Source organism: Ambystoma mexicanum, chromosome 8 (assembly GCF_040938575.1).
Source record: "Ambystoma mexicanum isolate Mex_15411 chromosome 8, UKY_AmexF1_1, whole genome shotgun sequence".
In the NCBI taxonomy this organism is placed as follows: domain Eukaryota; kingdom Metazoa; phylum Chordata; class Amphibia; order Caudata; family Ambystomatidae; genus Ambystoma; species Ambystoma mexicanum.
In genome coordinates, this window is record NC_090929.1 from 1,680,455,215 (window position 1) to 1,680,477,117 (window position 21,903).

Consider the following 21,903-nt stretch of genomic DNA (forward strand, 5'->3'; position numbering starts at 1 on the left):
CCTCAGCGGAAGCAGTCTAGTGACTGCAGTAATCAAAATAAGCCTCAGCGGAAGCAGTCTAGTGACTGTGCAGTAATCAAAATAAGCCTCAGCGAAAGCAGTCTAGTGACTGCAGTAATCAAAATAAGCCTCAACGGAAGCAGTCTAGTGACTGTGCAGTAATCAAAATAAGCCTCAGCGGAAGCAGTCTAGTGACTGCAGTAATCAAAATAAGCCTCAACGGAAGCAGTCTAATGACTGTGCAGTAATCAAAATAAGCCTCAGCGGAAGCAGTCTAGTGACTGCAGTAATCAAAATAAGCCTCAACGGAAGCAGTCTAGTGACTGTGCAGTAATCAAAATAAGCCTCAACGGAAGCAGTCTAGTGACTGCAGTAATTAAAATAAGCCTCAACGAAAGCAGTCTAGTGACTGTGCAGTAATCAAAATAATCCTCAACGGAAGCAGTCTAGTCACTGTGCAGTAATCAAAATAAGCCTCAGCGGAAGCAGTCTAGTGACTGCAGTAATCAAAATAAGCCTCAGCGAAAGCAGTCTAGTGACTGCAGTAATCAAAATAAGCCTCAACGGAAGCAGTCTAATGACTGCAGTAATCAAAATAAGCCTCAACGGAAGCAGTCTAATGACTGCAGTAATCAAAATAAGCCTCAACGGAAGCAGTCTAATGACTGCAGTAATCAAAATAAGCCTCAGCAGAAGCAGTCTAGTGACTGCAGTAATCAAAATAAGCCTCAACGGAAGCATCTAGTGACTGTGCAGTAATCAAATTAAGCCTTAGCGGAAATAGTCTAGTGACTGTGCAGTAATCAAAATAGGCCTCAACGGAAGCAGTCTAGTGACTGCAGTAATCAAAATAAGCCTCAGCGGAAGCAGTCCGCGACTAAAGCACAGGGACTAAGCCCAGCAGCGGAAGCCTAGTCACTGTGCTGTAGTCACAGTAAGCCTCAGCTGTAGCCCAGTCACTGTGCTGTAGTCACAGTAAGCCTCAGCTGTAGCACAGTCACTGTGCTGTAGTCACAGTAAGCCTCAGCTCTAGCCCAGTCACTGTGCTGTAGTCACAGTAAGCCTCAGCTGTAGCCCAGTCACTGTACTGTAGTCACAAGACGCACGCAGCAGCAGCCTTGTGATACTGCACCTGTAAAAGTAGTGATGAGCAGTGTGCTCCAGTGATAGCGTGAGTACACAGCAAGCCACAATGGCAACGTAGCACGAGCACTCTTGTTATCACAAAGTGCAGCAGCTGCTGTGTGATTGGAGGGTAGTTATACAAGACACTGCTGCAGTCTACTTACAGCATCAGAGTCACGTGAATACAAGCATTACACAGTGATGCAGTCATAGGAAGATATTGCGGCCTAGTGTTGGTCACAGACGTTGTTGCTCTGTGCTCCTTGCTCTCTCATCCTATCCATGTCCAAACATCCCATTGCCCTGACCCCCTCATCATATCCATCTCCAGCCATGGACCTCTCTCCCTGGCTCTTTTTCACTTTGCGCTTTCTAGGTTTCCCTCCTACCTAGGCCATCGCTCTCCGCTCTCCCTTTTACTGTTCTCATCTTCTTTTTCAGCCTCGCTCCTCGCTGTGAATCGTATTCTAAAGTCTTTCCCAACACATGCTGGCTTTACATCTTGTCATACCCACAACAATCATAACATCTCTATGCACTCTGTACGCTATCCATATCTAAAGATGTGCTTGATATACACACTTAGCATAGTCTAGTGTGGGTCCCTGTAAGGGTGCTGTGCGGAGGTGCACTGCGCATTACCTAGGATGGAAAAGGGGGCCACTCTGGTGCTCACAGACAAATGGAGCTAACCACCCCCATTGGAAACCACAAAGAAGGTGTGAAGGTATTGGCCTCTTTCACAACTCTGACAACCACCGGGGAGCACAATGGGGTGCAGCCTGCAAAGCCCCTCTAAGGGTGGCATGACACAACCAAGGCAGCATGGCAAAATGTACTCAACTGTATTGAAGAAGGCAGTACAGTTACTCAGGACTGTGCCATGGCACCTACTCCCACCTCCGCCATTTGCAGGCACTAAAGTGGAAGGCCATGCACATGTGTTGCACGTGTACCATGCATGCCACAGCATTGTTGCTTGGCCTTTGCAAGACAGATATTATTACAACCTGGGACTAAATATGGTTGATCCAATCAAGGAGAGGTCAATTTAATGTAATTGTGAAGAGGTGAGAATGATCAGGGGTGGACTAGCATGCCCACGTTGTGTTCGTTTCCATGGTCTCTCCCTGAACTGAACTCATTCTGGGGTCCTCTTGCCATTACTCTTTCCTGGCAGTTCTGCCCCTGTGGTTATGCAGTGAGCAGCGACAGTGGTGGTGCTGGCCTCTAAGGTGCGTCTTTTTCTTTTTGTGGCAGAGGATGAGCACCGTGAAAAGTCTGTTTCCCACCACACGGTGCAGCAGCTGGTTCTGGAGAAGGAGCAGGCCCTGGCAGACCTCAACTCTGTGGAGAAGTCGCTGGCAGATCTTTTCCGGAGATATGAGAAAATGAAGGAGGTCCTTGAGGGCTTTCGCAAGGTGAGTCTGCATGCTACAGCATGATGAAGGGAGTGACGCACTGGTACTCAGTGGTCCTGGGTCTATATCTGTATGGACCAGGATGGGCCTGAGGTACAGATCCTCAGTGAGCTGTGGTCCTGGAATGCTTTCACAATGTGGCTCTGCATTTGCACTATGTACCCAGGTAAGCACGGGTCTACTACAAGCCCGGGGAATCTTGGGTATACCACATGGGGAATATGCTTTAATGCTAGAAATTAATCTGCGGGTACTTAGCGAGCCATGGCACAGGAGTGGGTCCACAAGTCGGTTCTGCATGGGCACTACACATCATGGGAAGCTCAGGTATTCTGCGAGCCTTGGGGGTGCCACGTGGAGAATCTCCTTGAATACTAAAAATGAAACATATGTCCTGGAAAGACTTCCATAAGGTGGGTCTGCATGGGCACTACACATCATGGTAAGCTCAGGTATTCTGCGAGCCTTGGGGGTGCCACGTGGAGAATCTCCTTGAATACTAAAAATGAAACATATGTCCTGGAAAGACTTCCATAAGGTGGGTCTGCATGGGCACTACACATCATGGGAAGCTCAGGTATTCTGCGAGCCTTGGGGGTGCCACGTGGAGAATCTCCTTGAATACTAAACATGAAACATATGTCCTGGAAAGACTTCCATAAGGTGGGTCTGCATGAGCACTACACATCATGGGAAGCTCAGGTATTCTGCGAGCCTTGGGGGTGCCACGTGGAGAATCTCCTTGAATACTAAAAATGAAACATATGTCCTGGAAAGACTTCCATAAGGTGGGTCTGCATGAGCACTACACATCATGGGAAGCTCAGGTATTCGGCGAGCCTTGGGGGTGCCACGTGGAGAATCTCCTTGAATACTAAAAATGAAACATATGTCCTGGAAAGACTTCCATAAGGTGGGTCTGCATGGGCACTACACATCATGGGAAGCTCAGGTATTCTGCGAGCCTTGGGGGTGCCACGTGGAGAATCTCCTTAAATACTAAAAATGAAACATAGTTTCTGAAAGGTGGGTCTGCATAGGCACTACAAACAGAAGAAAGAAGTAAAACTCTAGCATTCGCTGGTCATGGGTCATGGGAGGCTCCTGCAGTGTGATCTGTATGGGCTTTAGAAACCCAAAGAGCTCAGAGAGATGGTAAGCTTTCGGGTATACATTGTGTAGAGATCCTGGGGTCTTCTACAAAGGTGAGTCTGGTGGGGACCAGAAAATCACATGAGGGAGAAAGTGAAACACAGCTGTATTTCTGGAGAACCATATCTAATCCTACATCGCAGACATTGCAGATACAGAGGCAGGGGCCAGATAATGCTGTGGGCGCATATTGCTGCAACCCACCCTCAAGATGACCATTAAAATCCTGTGATTGGTTGAACAAAGACACTTAACCACAGAAGGGGGTCTTGGTTATGGTCAGATGTGCATGGGAACAACCTTACCCACACTATGGTTGTCATCCCTGCCATAAACAGCTACTTCTTATGAGCCACCCCCCCCCCCCCCTCCCGAACCATGATCCTCCAGAGGGTGGTTGTGGATGGTGCGTGTATATACATCTCAATTCAATTCAATGTAACTTCACTCGGATGAGAGTCACCAAAGAACAATATGCAAATAGAACAGTACAATCTTACATTATATCACAGATAAAAATGCGACATCTCCCTTCAAATCTAATAAAAATGAATCTTGGAATAACTACATTAAAAGATTTCATGCAATACAATTGAAATACAAAATGATTGCAGCAAAATATGTGTTGTATTTTTGTATATACACCTGTGCTGTGTTATGCCTTTGTAATGGTAGATTGCACTACAGTTGCCGGGCTGTCCATGTTCTCTGTGTGGTTGAAGCTTGCAAGGCTGCTGCCCAAGCAGTAGCTGTTTCTTGTACAGCCGAAGCTTAGACCGATGATCGGGCGGTTTCACTTTTCTGTGGGTGGCAGTGGACGTTGACTCTGCTGCCAGACATGGGCCTCATTACGACTTTGGAGGTAGCCATGGCACTATTGGCGTCATGGCTGTCTCCAAAACCGGGTACGGGTCCGGGTTTCCTGAATGGGGAAATACCGGGCCATTCCGAGTATGGAGGGCCCGATATTTCCTCATTCAGGGAACCCGGACCTTCCCCATTCCCATTCGAGCCCCCATAGGGCTCAATGGAAATGGGGAGGGAGCTAACAACGGGCCCATTACAAGAGGGGCCGTTGTTAGCTCTGTGGTTCCCTTGCGGGAACCGCTATGGACGTCTGGATAAACCAGACGTCCACACCCTCACGGGAACCGCTATGGACGCTGGATAAACCAGACGTCCACATCGGTCTGCGAGGGAACCACGTAATAGTGTGGAATGCCTTTCACTGCGCCGTTACCGGCGCCTTTAAACGCACTTGTAATGAGGCCCATTGTTCTATTGTTCGCCAGCACTGTTTCTACTGTTAGTTTTAACTTTATTAATTGTGTCAATCTTACTGTTGTTTGTTTTTGGTCCATGAAATAAAACAGACTGTAAATCGCAAGAAACATGCATTGCTGCTATCTGTGTGAGTGGGTGTGTGTTATTTCCCCCCGTTGTGGACCTGTTCAGTGTGTGATGAAAGCTTGCATCTATGCAGTGTATGGGGGAAGCTTGCTGTAATGCAGCCTGGGCTGTACCTGCTTCTGTTACGATGCTTCTCCTGCTGTCCATATTGCACATGTCGCGAATGTTGGAGAAGTGTGCACTAATGCAGGTTTCTGTTCTGTGGTGATAAGGGCTCCAGGAAATCACGTCACCTAATGAACACGTGCTGAAGTGGTCCTTTGATTAAATGTAGAGGGAATGGGACATATCCCCATCAGAAGGGAATCCCAGGTTTCAGGCATATTTACCAAAGGTGCATTCTTCACCATCACGCGTGCGCAGTAGATTCTGAATGTGGCTTGACCTTCTCTCTCCTAGAACGAGGAAGTGCTGAAGAAGTGCGCTCAGGAGTATCTAACCCGGGTGAAGAAGGAAGAGCAGCGCTACAATGCACTCAAGATACATGCAGAGGAAAAACTTGACAGGTAAGCCACAAGAGTGTCACAAGAGTGTCACAGAATAAGTGTTGAGAACAAACAGTTCTGGCACAGGACAAGTGGTTCTGTAGTAGGACAAGCAGCTGTGGCATGAGAGAGGCAGGCATCATGTCATCATTAAATAATAGCATCTATTTTTAGAAGCAGACCAACTAGTTTCAGTGGTGAGTCCTCTTATTCAAGTGGCCTGCTTTCCCCCTTCATAACTGGTTGTGAATTGAGTTATTTTATAGGAAAATAGCCATCCGAATGCCAATGGGAAATTAACATTGTAGGCTTCATGTTAAACTTGCATAGGGCAACTCGATTACTACATTTGTTTTCCTTAGGGGCTGTCTAAGATTACCCTCCGATTGACACATACAGAGTAATATTTGCAAAACAATGCAAACTCTGTGGGAAATGGACAGTTTTTGATGGTGGGATGGCTTCATTTGTGGAGGTTTGAAAATTGCAGTTTTGGGAAGGAGATACAGATTACAGACATGATTGACTTGTGCAGTGTTAATTCACCAAACCATCATGTACCACCACCCAATCAACCCCTTCTCAGTCACTCTGCGACTCACTCTCACTCCACTTCGACTCCACTGCTGTTGAAAGAACAAATTCCCTAATCAACAAACTGGCCCTCTTGCACCCACCACACAATCCCCCCACCCTACCTGCCAACCCACCGCCTGCAACTGCAACCCAGCTGACTTTCGACTCGTTCACACCAATATCAACTGACCAATTTCTCAAACTGCTCTCTGCTCAGGAAATCATCCGGCTCCCCGCTAGACCCCTGCCCAGCCTCAACCCTCAAAGAAATATTTGCAACTACCTCCGCAGGAGAATACGCGAGAACCATCATAAACAACTCCCTCTCTGGAATTTTTCCTGACGCATTCAAAACCGCTCATGATATGATATGATATGGCATTTATAACGCGCCTATACACAGGTGTTTCAAGGCGCGATGAGGCAAGGGAGGGGGAACAAGGGGAAGACAGAAAACGATCCTACTAGGCCAGGTATCATTCAGATCGCGCAAGTGTATGGGGAGGCGGAAAGGGAAAAGTGCATGGGGAAGGGAGAGGGGAAGTGCAGTACATGGGATAGTGGAATAAATAAGATAAATAAAAACGGCCGCTGGTGGCAAGTGCAAGGTAAGTGCAGACATAAGTGCTGGTAGGGGGACTGTAGGGGTGCAGAAAACAGTCCCCAGGTGCCGGGGTAGCAAGGGAGGCAGTGCATGTGGGCAACTGGTGGGGCCTGGGCCCGAGAATCAGAAAGGGTGGCCAGGAACCGTTTCCGTTTCTGCCAAGAGTTTAGCAGGGGAGAGGGGGAGAGAAAGCAGAGGCAAAGAGGAAGGTTTTGAGGTGCTTCCGGAACCGTAGATGGTTCTCCTCAAGTTTCAGGGATACAGGAAGCCTGTTCCAGAGGGAGGCCCCTGCCGAATGCTCTGGATCTACCACCAACTCGTTGCTTGGAGAAGCAACTGACCCTGAGGGAGTTGGATGCGGATGAGCGAAGAGCTCGAGAAGGAAGATATTTAGGAAAAGAGAGTTCAAGGTATTTTGGCCCCAGGCCCCAGAAGGCCTTGTGGACAATGCAGAGGGTTTTGAACTTGATCCTCGCAGCCACTGGGAGCCAGTGAAGAGATTTAAGTCCTGGAGAGATACGATCCCTGGGCTTGAGGCCAAGGACAAGTCTTGCAGTCCTATTCTCATGTCAAGCCCCTCCAAAAAAAAACGTGCCTCGACCCCAAAAACTACCGCCCCATCTCAAACACCAGGTTCCTTGCTAAATTCATCGATCAAACCACTTACTCCCAACTAAATGCCTTTGTCGAAGCCAACAATCTCCTAGACCCCGCTCAATCAGGTTTCAGACCCCGACACGGAACTGAAACCACCCTGACCTCAATCTGGGATGACCTTAAAAACACTGCAGACTCTGCAGATTGCACTGCACTAATCATTCTTGACCTATCCGCCGCCTTATACACAATCAACCACTCAATCCTCCTCGACCGCCTCCACTCCCTGGGAATCCGTAGAACTGCTCTCAAGTGGATACCATCCTTCCTCAACAATAGGAAATAAATAACCCTCCTCTCCTCCTTTGTCTCCGCCGCCCGACCAGTCAATACCGGAGTTCCACAAGGAGCGTGCCTATCAGCCCTCCTGTTCAACCTCTATATGTCCACCCTCCCACGAATAATCCACTCGCACAACATCCTGTGCTACAACTATGCCGACGACATCCACTAATCCTAAAACTCCTTAACTCAAAAGCTATCTGCCAGCCCGACCTTGCTGCCTGCCTCCTTGACATTGATCACTGGATGACCACAAACCATCTCATTTTAAACCCCACCAAAACTGAAATCCTGGTGTGTGGCAACACCAAACTTCTTCTGCATCCTCTACCCTGGCCATCATCCATGGGCAATCCCCCGACAACCTCAACCTCAGTAAAAAACCTTGGATGCACTCTCAACTCTAACCTAACCCTCTTGCACCAAATGAACACTGTCTCTAAGCCCTGCCACTACCACCTCAAAATTCTTAGGTGCATTTTTCCATACCTCTCCTTTCCCAACAGACTTGTTGCCGTCCAATCAATTGTAATATCAAGACTGGACTATGCTAGCTCCCTCTACCTCGGAGTTCAAGCTTAGCACTTGACTAAACTACAAAGAGCACAATATGCTGCAGCCAAACTGCTACTTGCACTTAGCCCAAGAGATCACACCTCCCCAGCTCTCAAAACTCTCCACTGGCTCCCGGTTGGACGAAGGGTGACCTTCAAAACCTTATGCCTCTCGCACCGAGCAATGCATGAAACCGGACCTCGATATCTTCAGGACAAGCAGACCGTCTGATCTGACCACAACCCCAACCTACACCCATGAGGAGCACCCAAACAAACTACGAAGCTTTCCAGAAATATCAGTGGAGACATTCGTCAAACTGGTGAATGAAAGCAACAACTCAGGGTTCCCCCGATGCCCACCAGACATATACAAATCAATTCTTAAATAAGGAACACCCATGGAATATCACAGGAACGTCCTCAACCATTCCATCACAACTGGGAAAGTACCACAAGCCTTCAAAACTGCATACATCAGGCCACTACTCAAAGATACAGCGGGAAACGTAGAGGACCTCTCCAACTACAGACCTATCTCCAACATCCCGTATACAGCCATGCTGCTCGAAACGTACATATACAAAATGACCCAAGAGTTTATAGAAGAGCACGGCCTACTAGACCAGGCACAAGTTGGCTTCGGTCCACTGAGAGGAACGGAATCAGCTCTACTCTCAATATGGGACGATCTAAAAACCAACGCAGACTCGGACTACAGCACTGCCTTGATACTCCTAGACCTATCGGCAGCATCTGACACAGTCGACCACGACACCCTCATAACGAGATTAGAAGCACTTGGAATAACAGACACTGCCCTACTATGGATCAAATCTTTCCTAACAAACAGAGCGGAAACTGTATGGATGAAACCCTTCAAATCCAGCCTGAGAGATTCCACCTGTGGAGTACCACAAGGATCATCCTTCTCCCCGCTACTAGTCAACATCTACCTGTATCTATTTATCAGAATCATCAAAAGCCACGGCCTCACCTGTTACAAATACGCTGACAATACACAAATAATCTTCAAAATACAAGACAACCCAGAAAGAAACTCAACGCTAGAAAACTGCCTCCGCGATATATTCTTCTGGATGAACTCCAATTCCCTCAAAATCAACCCAGACAAAACTGAAATAATGATTGTCACAGAAAATGGAGGAGAAAACCAATTCATCCCTTGGCCAAGGGAACTCGGGATTACCCCAGCACCCTCGGTGATTGTAAAAAATCTGGGGGTTCTGATGGACAATAATCTCACGCTAGAGCCACAAGTAAACGCTCTCCTCAAGAAATGCTTCTTCCACCTGCGAGCGGCAAAGAGAATCTTACCATTCTTATTGTTCGCCAACAAAACGACCACCATCATCGCCCTCGTCATGTCCAAAGTAGACTACGCCAGTAGCCTATACCTAGGTGTCATGGTGCATCTTGGCCGTTGATCTGCAGAAGCTGCTGGCCCCACCAGACCCTCAAAGGTGTGGAACACTCTACTAAGTTATCTACAGCTAAGTATTCATGGACCGTGTGTAGGCATTCCTCATCGTTCCGTATCAACGGCCGGTATGGTTGTCTGGTTGGGTACCGTGCTGCCCAGGGTTGCCTGGTTATGGGCATTTCAACAGGTACTGATCTTCTAATGTACACAGGGCAGAGGCCCATTGCAGCCCTTTGTTGGTTCAGCTGCTCCTCGTACGTCACATACCTTGGCGAGTACTTTACTGGCACCTCAAAGCGAGGGGCAGGGTTGCAGGCTGCGTCTGGGGTCTCCTCGTCTCCTCTACAAGTGGATGGAACAGATGGAATGGAAGGAACGGGTAGAGCAGATGGAACAAATAGAGCGGATCGAGTGGATGGGACAGATGGAGTGGATGGTACAGATGGAGTGGATGGAACAGATGTAATGGATGGAAAAGATGGTGTGAATGTGAACAGATGGAGCGGATGGAACAGATGGAGTGGATGGAACAGATGGAGTGGATGGAACAGAAGGAGTGGATGGAACAGTTGGAGTGGATGGAACAGAGCGAGTGGATGGAACAGATGGAGTGGATGGAACAGATGGAGTGAAAGGAACGGATAGAGCAGATGGAACGAAAAGAGCGGATCGAGTGGATGGAACAGATGGAGTGGATGGAACAGATGGAATGGCTGGAACAGATGGAGTGGATGGTACAGATGAGTGGATAGAACACATCGAGTCGATGGAACAGATGGAGTGGCTAGAACCAATGGAACTGATGGAGTCGGTGGAACACACGGATCTGATCGAATGAATAGGAGGATTAAACGGATTGAACACATTAAACGGATGGGAAGGGTGAAATGAGTCTACGGAATGGATGGAGTAGATTATGTGGATGATGGGTTCAGTGGATGAAATGATGGAAGGACTAGTAGATTAAATGGATGAAACAGGCGAAATGGATGAACTGACGAAGTGGAATGAACGGACAGAGTAAATAAAATGGATGGAATAGATGGTACAGATGGAGTGCTCGATCTCAAGCGCCTTACTGATAACCACCATATCATACTACCATGCTTACTCTCTCCTATACACCACCACTCAACTAGAACACAGCAATACTATGACACATTCGGTATAGCTATTCTCATACTAACACCTGCCACATACTCCTCATCATCCTAATTAAACACAGCCAGCTGAGAACACACCGCTAGCTTAAGCGTCTCCTCAGGCCTAATGCAGCCACAAATCAGTATGGGTGTCATCCCTCCAGAATGAACACATATACCTGACCTCCAAACCACCACACCTACTGCTAAGAAGCAGCTGCCATGCAACTGCCACACCGGCTGCATACATCCGGGGCACCCACGCACCTTATGACTCTTTCTCTCTCTACTGACTTGAACTACAGTTACCAAGGGCGTTCAATCTACCAGCGCTTTGAGATCATACCAATGATACATACGGCGCTATATAAATGCCAAGTAACATAACATAACATGAATCAATAGTAAATCAATGGAAAATGGCCTGCTGGCCGCTTTCACAGATTAGAACACAGACTCCCACACGTCAAGATTGGCTGGCATGGAAATAGGAGTGGTTTAGATATAGTTGACTCCAGACTGTAAATACAAAATGAAACACAGAGATAGAATTGCACACAGACCACAGACACAGCCAGAGGTCACGTTCATGAAGGAGCCATATTGGGCAGAATTGGAGGGCCAGGCTGATTTTGAGATAATCTGTCTGGTTAAGAGAAAGCAAACAGTTAATTTAATACATTGGCCATGACAGTAGTTCTGTCTATGGACCTACAGTTGGCACTTTGCCTATTTGTCCAAATTCTCATTTTTAAAGGTTGCTTTAATAATTTGGAGGCAGAAATAAGTTACACCACTGAACTTGTTTTGTAAGAAGAAGCAAACAAATGCTTTCAGCCTGATACAGTACATCGGCGCATGAGCCTAAAAGTTGGCACCTTGATATATTTTCCCTAATTCTAACATTTTTGACTGCTAGAATATTTTAGGAGCTGAAATAAGCCATATTTAGCCATTTGTTGGACTATATTTTTATTTTCTCTGGTTACATCATTAAGCGATAGCATGATGTCTTTTTATTAGGTAGCCTTTTAATCATCCCTCTACTGGCGACACACTGAGTTTATTGTGATACCGTGTTTTGGCACAGGTGATCCATCAAAGCACAGGGGACGGAAGAGATGAACGCTTGCAGGGGAATTTAAAATGTTTTACCTGTAATTTTATCTTCTTAGTTAAATACCGTTACATGCCCTGGTTTTGACAGAGCTTTTAACACTGTCCATTTAATAGGGTTTCAGGTGTTGGTATGTATAAGGTCACCTGTCCCCTTGCTTGCCAATCCTAACATCACCCCTGTTGTGAGTATGAGTGTAAATGTTAATCTGCCAGATTGGCTACACACGCATTGATGATTGGTTATAAGTCGCTTTAACAGTTTAAAAGTGAATAGAAGAGTAGGATGCTGGGACTCTATTCAGCCACTTTATTGCTAATATTGGGAAATGTATATTGTTTGACTATACTATTTGTAATGTTCATTTATTATCTCTAAAAGAGAATAAAAATGCATGAATACTGAACAAGTTAGTGAGAGCATTCACAATGTGTTTCTATTTAGGAGTGCAAAAGATACTACATTGCAAGTGTACATACCTTGTTTGTTTAGTGATAACATTTTGAAGAGAACATATTGATAACAGTTGATATTTATCATATCCAGGGGTAATAAGAATTAATCAGACAAATCCACAACAGTATTACTATCCAATAGTAAACCTTTCAGGTTCTCTGCAGTAGTTGTTTCTAATGCACTAGGCACAGAGAGCCCGCTTTCTGGATAGCCGTGTGTTGGGTGTAGCACTGCTATCTGCTGATAAAGCTGCCACAGTCCAGGTGGGCATTTAGACAGCTTTTGGGGTGAAGGTTGGGCTCTGGCATGTGGGCTATTATTACACTCATGACAAAGCTTGTGTAGCGTGCCTTGAAAACCTTCAGCAGGAGATCCAGTGAGTTCTGAAACCACGGTGCCAGTCCACGTCAGCAAGTCAGCAAGTGTCTGGTTCTGATATGTCAAAGAGAAAGCAACTGGCCAGCATGTTACCTCTAGAAGTAGCTACCTGCTGTGTCCCAGCACTTGCCCCACAACTCTATATCTGTACCGGACTGCCTCTGCTTATTGCCAAGAGGCTTGAACCATCTGAAGGCCTCTCATGAACTCGGGTTGGAAGAGGACCCTTCACCAGCTTCCCATTCTCTCAAACCTTTCCTTTCAAGGTTTTTTGGATGGGTTCTGGGAAGTTGCTTCGACTGGGGTGTGCTATCTCTTTTGTTGAAGTCCCTTTAAGATCCTCCACCAGTCAAACAAGTTCTTACGTTCTCAAGGCTACACAAATTCATCTATCTATCCCTAATCCTGGCCCTAACTACTTTATGTAGGAACCTTACTGTTTATTTGCTGTATTCCTAAAATGGTGGGTTAAACTTTCACTTTACAAGGGACCTGTGCTTATCCTGCCCTTAAGCCTTTAGCCTTTTCTGTCCCTTGTGTGTTTTGTGTTGAATTCTTTATTTACATTCTTGTACTGTGCTGCTCTCTGCTCCCGCGAGATTCTATTCAATGCTTAGTATTATGCCAAGGCTCTCAGGCAGCTGCACGGCACTAGGAGTGCTGCAGAGAGCCTGGTGTGAAACTTCCCGTTGCCTCAGTATAGGGAAGTGGCTCTTGGGTGGCTTACTGCATTACTGTGGGATTTACAGTCCTTGGCTGTCCTAGATGCACAGAACACATTGTGGGGAAACCACTGAACACTTGCACTGTAGCTGTAAGATTGTAGGTGTGTCCAAGCGTCCGGGAAACGGAATCACAAGACAGAGACGTCTTTATGGGAGGGAAAAAGGGGCACTTGCCCCGGGCCCCCACCTTGGAGGGGGGCCCCACAAGCCTAATGTATGTAAAGAAGTAACATACATTGTTCACCAGACTTCAAAGGCACCTTTTATGACATGCGAACTAAGTGGCAATTATCAGAAAGATAGCAAGCAACTTACCACGATATACAACCACGTGGAGCAATGGATGGACTCCAATTGGATGTGCCTAAATGGAAAAAAAACGGAACTCATGATTTTCGGCTCATCCTCTGCTCGTGCTAAGCTACCCTCATCCTACACATCCTTCCACATTAAAGATACCCCCATTCCGGTCCTAAGCAAGGTTAAAACCCTAGGTATGCTGCTAGAAGCATCGTTGGGTGCGGACGCCCAAGTACAGTTCATCAAAAAAAACTGTGCCTACCACTTCCGTCTAATAAAAGCCATCAGACCTTTCATATCCGAGGAAAATTGTGCGACCATAGCAAGAGCCACCATCTTATCGCGCCTTGACTATGGCAACGCTCTAGTCCTGGGTGCCTCCAAGCAATGCCTACAAAGCTACCAAATTGTACAGAACAACGCGGTAAGAATTGTCAAGCTCAAAACTAAAACAGAACATATCAGCAACTCCAGAAGAGAGCTTCATTGGCTGAAAATCGAAGATAGGGTGCATTTCAAAACCTTAACCATCGTTCACAGATGCATCTACGGAAAGGCACCAACCTACTTAAAAACTAGGATCAAACCATACGTTCCTAATAGACCACTGAGATCATCCAAACTTGTTAAAATTGCTACGTCACCTCACAAACTCAAAAGCGGCTTAGGTAGAGCCTTTCCAACCCTCGCAGCCAACCTTTGGAACAACCTACCAGACCACCTTAGACTGGAAACCAACTACTCGCGTTTTCGCAAACAGGTAAAAACCCATATCTTCAAATAAACGGCCATCACGGCATATGCCTCAGTTAGCTTAATTCTATGTGACTGTCCCGTCTGCTCTGTCTAATCACTATCTGTTCCGTCCGTTCTCGTGTCCTTGTTTCTGCGCCCCGAGGCTCGCGAGCTACCGGCGCAATATAAATATTAAATAAAATAAAATAAAAATAAAATGCTGCTGAGACTCTAAGCCTAGTTTGTAATTGCTGTGTACAGGTACATTCTGCTCTGCTTTCTGTGTTCATTGTGGCATTCCTAGTTTGTGCAGTCACTGCAGCACAACTCCTGTAGCATTCCTCCTGTAGTGCAAGGGGTTCTAGAGAGAAGACACTGGACCAGACATCGCAGGCCTCTGGCAGGCATTTTTTCTTATTTGACACAAAGAATGGGTTGTCCTTTTGTACAATTCAAAGTTTTTTTTGCACATCTATAAATAACAGTTTCACAAGCCTGTATTTCGGGTGTATTTAAAGCTTTTAATTGCAAAATAGAAACCCGGATAACATCTTTTAGGATCACATAAATAAAGCTAGAATAATTCCCATTTTGCATAATATGCTTCCATAAATTTTTGTTTTTAGAAATTGTCATGTTTGATAATGTGAATTGTGTACTTTGCAGGTCAGTCCTAGAAAATAGGATTATTTTAGTTCATGGTAAGAACTGGAAAAGAAAAGGGTAAAGTGCAGACATCGCAGAGTGGGTGCAAATCCCAGTGTCACCTCTTAACCAATGTGTGATCCTGGTCATCTCATTTCATCTCGTATATTGCCTAACCTGTCAAAATTCCCTGTCTCTAAAACTTTGGAAATTGTCTCTCTTCAGAGGGATTTTGTTCTCAGTGTGTCATCTTCAAAAAAGCCTCACTCATGGTTTCAATGGCTCTAGTGTTGCTTCCGCTATAATAACAGTGAGCTTTGATATGTTGCACACCAGAGCTACTTTGCTTGTTGATATCAATTTCCCTATTCTAATCTCAGTATGGCTGAATATGGACTCGTTCCTGTTAGCTTCTAATCTTCATCCACTGGCTATGCTATGGTATCAGTATCTGTCTCCTTGCTTTCAATTGGTTTCCCGTTTGCATTAGGCACCTAATTGGAGTCATCTGTTTATTCTGTAGTATGTGCACCTTTTTCATATGATCTGTGTTCTGCATTTAGACTATGGCCGCTCTACCTTCCTCGTGCCTGGTATTGATGAAAAGTGCGCTCTACCTATGCTAGAACACAAGTACCCTTGTCATTGACTTCTAATGTTGACCTTCAAATGCTACTTGTTTATCCTTCAGATTACAGCAAGAATTAACATTGTAGTGGGACAGAAAGATTATTTTGATTACTGCAAAGCAGTACATCAAGGTATGGGTTGTGAGTACGATGAGGGGGGCACAACCAGATATTTTGGATCTTTTAACTCATTTGGTTCAGTGGAGGGGGGCACCAAAGGTGTCCGTGCCCCGGGCCCCAAAAGTGTTTAAGATGGCCCTGTCACAAGAGCTGTAGGCGAGGGCCGCCTGATTTCACTTTCCCTGGTGTTTTTTTATCAAATGGCAGATCAAGTGGCACGGCGAGTAGAGCGCTCACTTTGACATCCGTGCAGAGCCTGTTAACGCAGGTTCGAATCCCGGCGGGGCCAAACTCCGCCTTTCATCCTTCCGAGGTCGATAAATGAGCACCACACACTGTGGGTAATAATAAGCAGCGCTCAGATACCTGAGGGTTTGTAGCGCTATATAAATGCCTAATTATTATTATTATTAGAGGGTATGGAGACACCATTTGATACTCATTAACATTCTCTTCACCTCTCCATTATCAAATGGCAGAGGGTATGGAGACACCATTTGATACTCATTAACATTCTCTTCACCTCTCCATTATCAAATGGCAGAGGGTATGGAGACACCATTTGATACTCATTAACATTCTCTTCACCTCTCCAAGTATTTAAGTATCAGGATCTGGCTCTGGTGCAGGCAAGCAACCCTAACTATGTACTGAGCTTCACTGGAAGCATTTGGAAACTGTCCTACAAAGTAATTCTCATCCGGGGGTGACTTTCTGGTCAGAGGCTTGCATTAGGCCCATTTACTAAAGGAGCTGCTGGTGAAGGACGTGCTCCAAGGGCAGGTCTGGATGAAAGACAATTATAGAACACTACTCAGTGTTCTATGCTTCCTGACTGGAGACCCTTGAGCCAATCAATGCTCAGTGTCTTCCCTTCCATCTTCAAAAGAGGGTGTGGCCTGTCCAACGAAAACAGAATCCAGTTAATGAAAGAACCATGACATTTCGTCTCCAAGCACACTGTCACCTCAACAAAGTTAATATCTATAAAAAAAGACCTGTGCCCTTCCAACTATGTCTGCCCTTCCGATTGCTCCCAAAGGAAAAACAACCCCAAACCTATAAACTACAACATGCCGCCAGAAATGTATTTATAACAAGGCTGACTAAGCCCAGGCCTATGGCAGAGGAGCGGCATTAAATTGCAGTTAATCTTCAATTTACTGGTTGTTTTCTCAATATAGGGCAATTTTATTGTTCTAAGTATGGCTGATCGCACAATTTTGAGCTTTTGACAGTTATTCCACTCTGACAGCTAGATTCTTTTCTGGACAAACAATTATATGCTTGATATTTAGAAAAGCTTTATTCTTAGGGTGACTTTTAATTATATAAAAAAAGGAAATGCATACCAAACCCAGCGTGCTTTAGGTATTTAGGAATTCATCATACAACCCTCACAGACATATATGACAGATATAAAGCTCTTTGGTCATTATTATCTTCCCAAAATGCTCTTTAATATGCAAATCAGCCTAAACCTCATTGGTTTTATTGGTGCCACTTCACGTTATCTTTGGAGATCTATCAATACACAGATACACTGTGTTACACAATCACTTTTATATTCAAATACATGACATGCATTTTTTAAACCATTGCAAAAATGAGGGTTTTCCCTACAGAAAAGTAAAGGTTAAAAATGATGCATCATTTTACAGTATTAAACAAGCGCCTATGCTTAAGCCAAGCACAGAGTTCTCATAGGTGGCACTAGAAATGATGTTCAGAAGCAAGCGCTAATTTCCCTTCAGAATTTGAGAGGTCTGTGGCTGCCCAAAATGCCCAAGCATGAAATAGATCATAGAGAACTTGAAATGGTAAAGAGTAAACCGGAATGTGCAAGTGCATCAAGAAACCTGTGAAGGGATGCCCAAAGCCGTAGAAGGGTGAGAACAAAAACTGTGTGTGTGCCAAAGGTACACAGTGTTGCACAGCTGTGAAGAGGGTGTCCCATTAAGATATCCATTCAGCCATCTTTACCTTAAGCTGCCCACTGCTAAGCAGGCAAATGACATCCCTGCTAAGTTTATCATGTCCCTTTGATGACATTCTGCTGCACGCTCAGTACTGCCAGGAGAACCAACTGCAAAGTATGTCACACAATGCATAACCGTAATGCTAATCAGTCATCTTTACATGAATTATATTTTAAATACAAGGGAGGACTTTTACTGTGAAACCGTACTTCAAACAACAGCATGGCATCTGTATCTATGCCCACAAATCTCAAAGATGTTCCTATGTATTGTCCAGTTCAACCAACTCTGTGCAGTTACAAAATATTTTAAATTACCTTAAATGCAAGGTGGCAAGACCCATAACCTAAAGCACACCCACAAAGGTAATATTGTGCTGGAATGCCCAATCCATTGCTCAGTTGTACTCTCGGAGTGTTGGGTATTTTGGACAATGCCACAAACGGCTATGATGTAAATAGTATGTACCACGTCATTTGTTATAAAAGGTGCCTGCATTGTGCAGCTATGAGGAATGCTGTTGATTCCCACACATGAATGTTCAGGGTCGCCATTATCCATTACAACCCCGGGGCTGAGGATCATGGGCTGAAACCTCTGATCTCAGCCCGCGTTCCACGGGACCCACAGGCTGCCTCCCGCACCCCAGACTGCCATCTTGTCCCCACCCTCCGTTCCCTTTTTTAATCGTGTCAACTCCCCTGCCCTGCCCGACTTACTGTTAACTCAGGCTGCTGGGCCGTTTAACCCCAGTATAGCCCATGGAACGCATTACTAACGCTTAATTACTACACCGTGAGAATGCACAGCCAATCATTCCAAGAACCTTCTCCAACTGTCTTTACTCAACTGAGGGGTTAATGCCCAGGCAGAGTTTGCAAACTTCACTTGTGATTTTACCATATTTTAATGGCGTTCCAGCCCAAGGGAGTGTAGGAACATCGGCTTCAGCAGGTAACTTGCCTTATTTCAATTTTTCCCCCTGCTAACACTAGAGTTGTAGCAATGTGAAGGGGTTGAGTTCGTTTTATCCACAATCTTTATAAGTTGTGCCTGTACCACTTGCCTATATTTTATATGTATACGTTACCATTTGACAAGACCGGATGTAGAAATTGAGTTATGTTGCATCAATATTACAGACCAGTCTAGGTGCTTCTCAGAGTGACAGCAGGCAATTTTTGAGAGAAACCAGATAATAGCATTGAAACCAAAATTCCTTGTTCCAACCTTCTCACACTTGTGTCCAGTTGACAAGCAGCTTATGTTCTTATCACTGCCTCTAAAAGATGACTTTCTGATCTAACCGAAAGTAGACAATTGGCCGTAACAAGTCCCTCTAGTGCACTCAGCTATAGAACGCACTGCCTTCTCCAAATCCTGGGCAGCAGAGATCTGGAAACACTCGTTCAACTAACGTAACCTAGGAGATGACAGCTTGAATTAACAGATAGGAAGCAATAACTTTCTAATCCCTGCAACCTTATAAATGTCCTTACGATGTTATGGAGCCAAAATGGTGGACAAAATGGGGGTGAAGGGACATAGTTTGGACGATGCGGACAGTTAGTTGAAGTCGCAGAATCTGGTGAAAGTGCTAAGTCGGTCAGAGGTGGGTAAAGTTGGGGGGGCCTAGGGCAGCAAAAAGCCTAAATACGGCATTGCTGCCCACCGGAAACTCCTTCTACCTATCCAAGTGAGTCTGTGAGTATCCCATGGACCCTGACAGTGGACAGCAGTGGACTGCACCCAGATAAAGGTAGAGGACTATATTGATGCTCCTCTGAAAACCACTAGTTTAGCTTTGGCCCCCCTCAAACATTTCATATGATCCATGTGCCCGTCACTGTTGAAGATAAAAGACTGTTACAATTAGTGAGCATCCAGGGAATGTCCCATGCATCGTTTTGCTTGAAAATAGTTTGGAGGAATTTGACACTGATGTATAGACAAGACCTTTCAGGGGTTGTGTTCACAAGGTTTCACTCAAGTACTCTTACGTTCCATCCACTTTCCTCCATACTCTTGGGATGTCCCACTGAACAGGGGATGGGCCAGAGCACGTTGCTGGGCAGTATATCAGAACTTAAGTTTAGCACATGCATGCCTCAGCCGTCCCTGTATGGTGCCACCCCCACGCGCCTCACCCAACCGTCAGTCCCTTTCTCCTTGTCAGACATGTATGAAGCGCCGAGCTGCACCTAGTTGCGCATCTACATTTCTTTTAAAGCACAGCACATGTCCAATGGGTTCCGCAGATGTGTGCCGGTTGCCCACAGAGTTACTCCTTTGTGGACCTTCTGCTTATTGTGTTTGTAGAGGTCACATGTGTGGCACTCTTGTGGTGCATGTGCCTCCTTTTCACTTCAGACACTTATACACATGGGGTGAGCATTGTGAGGCTGCCTTCAGTGAGGATCTCTCTGAAGACAACCAGCAATTCCTCGCTTCAAAGACACTTGTAAGTGACTTTCTTTTTTTTTTATTACTTGTATTTAATCAAAGAATTATTTTTACAAGGTTTCATAGGGTCGACACTGCCTCCAATTGTTCTGCATTGTACGATTAATTTCCTAACTGGTTTAGTTTTCGGGACCGTAGAGTTAAGTCCCGACCTGTGGACGCTCTTAGGGTATAATGCTACCCATACTCTCTTTCGTAGGGTTGTTTAGCATTTTTATCGCTAGGTCTATTAGTTTGACCGCTGCTATGGTCCAACTTCTGGTTTTACCAGATATCAATCTGTTCCATACGTAGTCCAAGTCCACCGTAGCGGTGTCGGCGAGCAGCGGTAACAGATAGGTGTACCTGTTCTGTGTTGTCTTCGGACACACCAGCACCAGGTGTTTAAGTGTTTCTGGGAACTCATGTTGGTTACACAGGCGGCAGGTGTTTTCGGGCAGAGATTTTCCGGTTGACAAAATTTCGCAAGTAAATTTAATCTTGCTTTCATTAACAGAGTCCGTAGTGGTTTGTTTGGAAATTTGATGCAGTAGTTTAGGGGCACTTTGACTTTGTTGAATGTGGAAGGAAGGTGGGCCAAAAGTTTATTTGCACTGGCCTTCTCGATCGTATCTGTCCAGTCTTTCTGGACCATTTTTTTAAATACTTTCTGTGGGTTGCATCTCAGATCGTCCTCCGAACAGCCCACCTCGCTGAGATTTACTTTTTGTCTGGCTGCCCATTCGTTTAGAGCCTTGCATCTTTCAGTTTTTGCTTCTTCGGCGATGATGTTGAAGATGGGCAGGTTGTCTGCGATTAAGATTAGTAGTATCACACTTTGGTCCACTAGACCTGCCAAAGAGATGAGGCCCAATTCTCGTCTGATTGCTGCCATTTGAGTAGATTTTGGTACACCCAAAACGGCTTTCCAAACGTGGCCTTCCAATTTGTTCCATATGGTTGTGGCATGTTTAAGGAATCGTCCATTCCATAAATTAGAGCCGGCACCACTTTTGTTCTGTAGAATTGGATGGAAGGAGGGAGTGAACATTTTCCAAACTTGTTGTTGACCAGTTTGGTCTGTGCAGTTAGTCGCTTTGTTTTTTCCCAGAGCATGTCTTGCATAGCGTTTTCTCTGGCTGAACCATCGATTGTTACTCCTAGGTACTTGATGTTTCTTACCACTTCAATTTTTGCTTTGTCCAGATGCCAATTTTGATTTTTTTGATGCTTGTTTACCTGTTTTCTCCAGAATAAGGATTTTCGTTTTTGATTTGTAAATTTCCAAATTGTTTTCTTCAATATATCTGGACAGGTTCTCTAGTTTTCTTTGCAGACCAATTTGAGTTTGATCAATTAAGATCACGTTGTCTGCATACAGCAATCTCTGAATGGGAATTGACCCTATTTTTGGGGGGAAACCTCTGATTTTCGATTCCCACTGTTGTTAATCGCCTAAGAACGAGATAAAGAGCGCCGGGGCCAGGGGACACCCCTGTTTTACTCCTCTGTTTGCAGGTATTTC

At 45.4% G+C, this 21,903-nt stretch overlaps 1 protein-coding gene across 9 annotated transcripts in view; it reads left to right on the forward strand.

The window, feature by feature from the left end:
- Positions 1-21,903, forward strand: part of TACC2 (transforming acidic coiled-coil containing protein 2) — a 984,629-nt gene that overhangs the window by 915,067 nt on the left and 47,659 nt on the right. For all 9 annotated transcript variants that reach the window (XM_069611973.1, XM_069611974.1, XM_069611969.1 and 6 more), the window contains 2 exons: positions 2,386-2,546; positions 5,508-5,614. In XM_069611973.1, the coding sequence (XP_069468074.1) occupies positions 2,386-2,546; positions 5,508-5,614 (268 nt within the window). The remainder of the gene's footprint in view (positions 1-2,385; positions 2,547-5,507; positions 5,615-21,903) is intronic.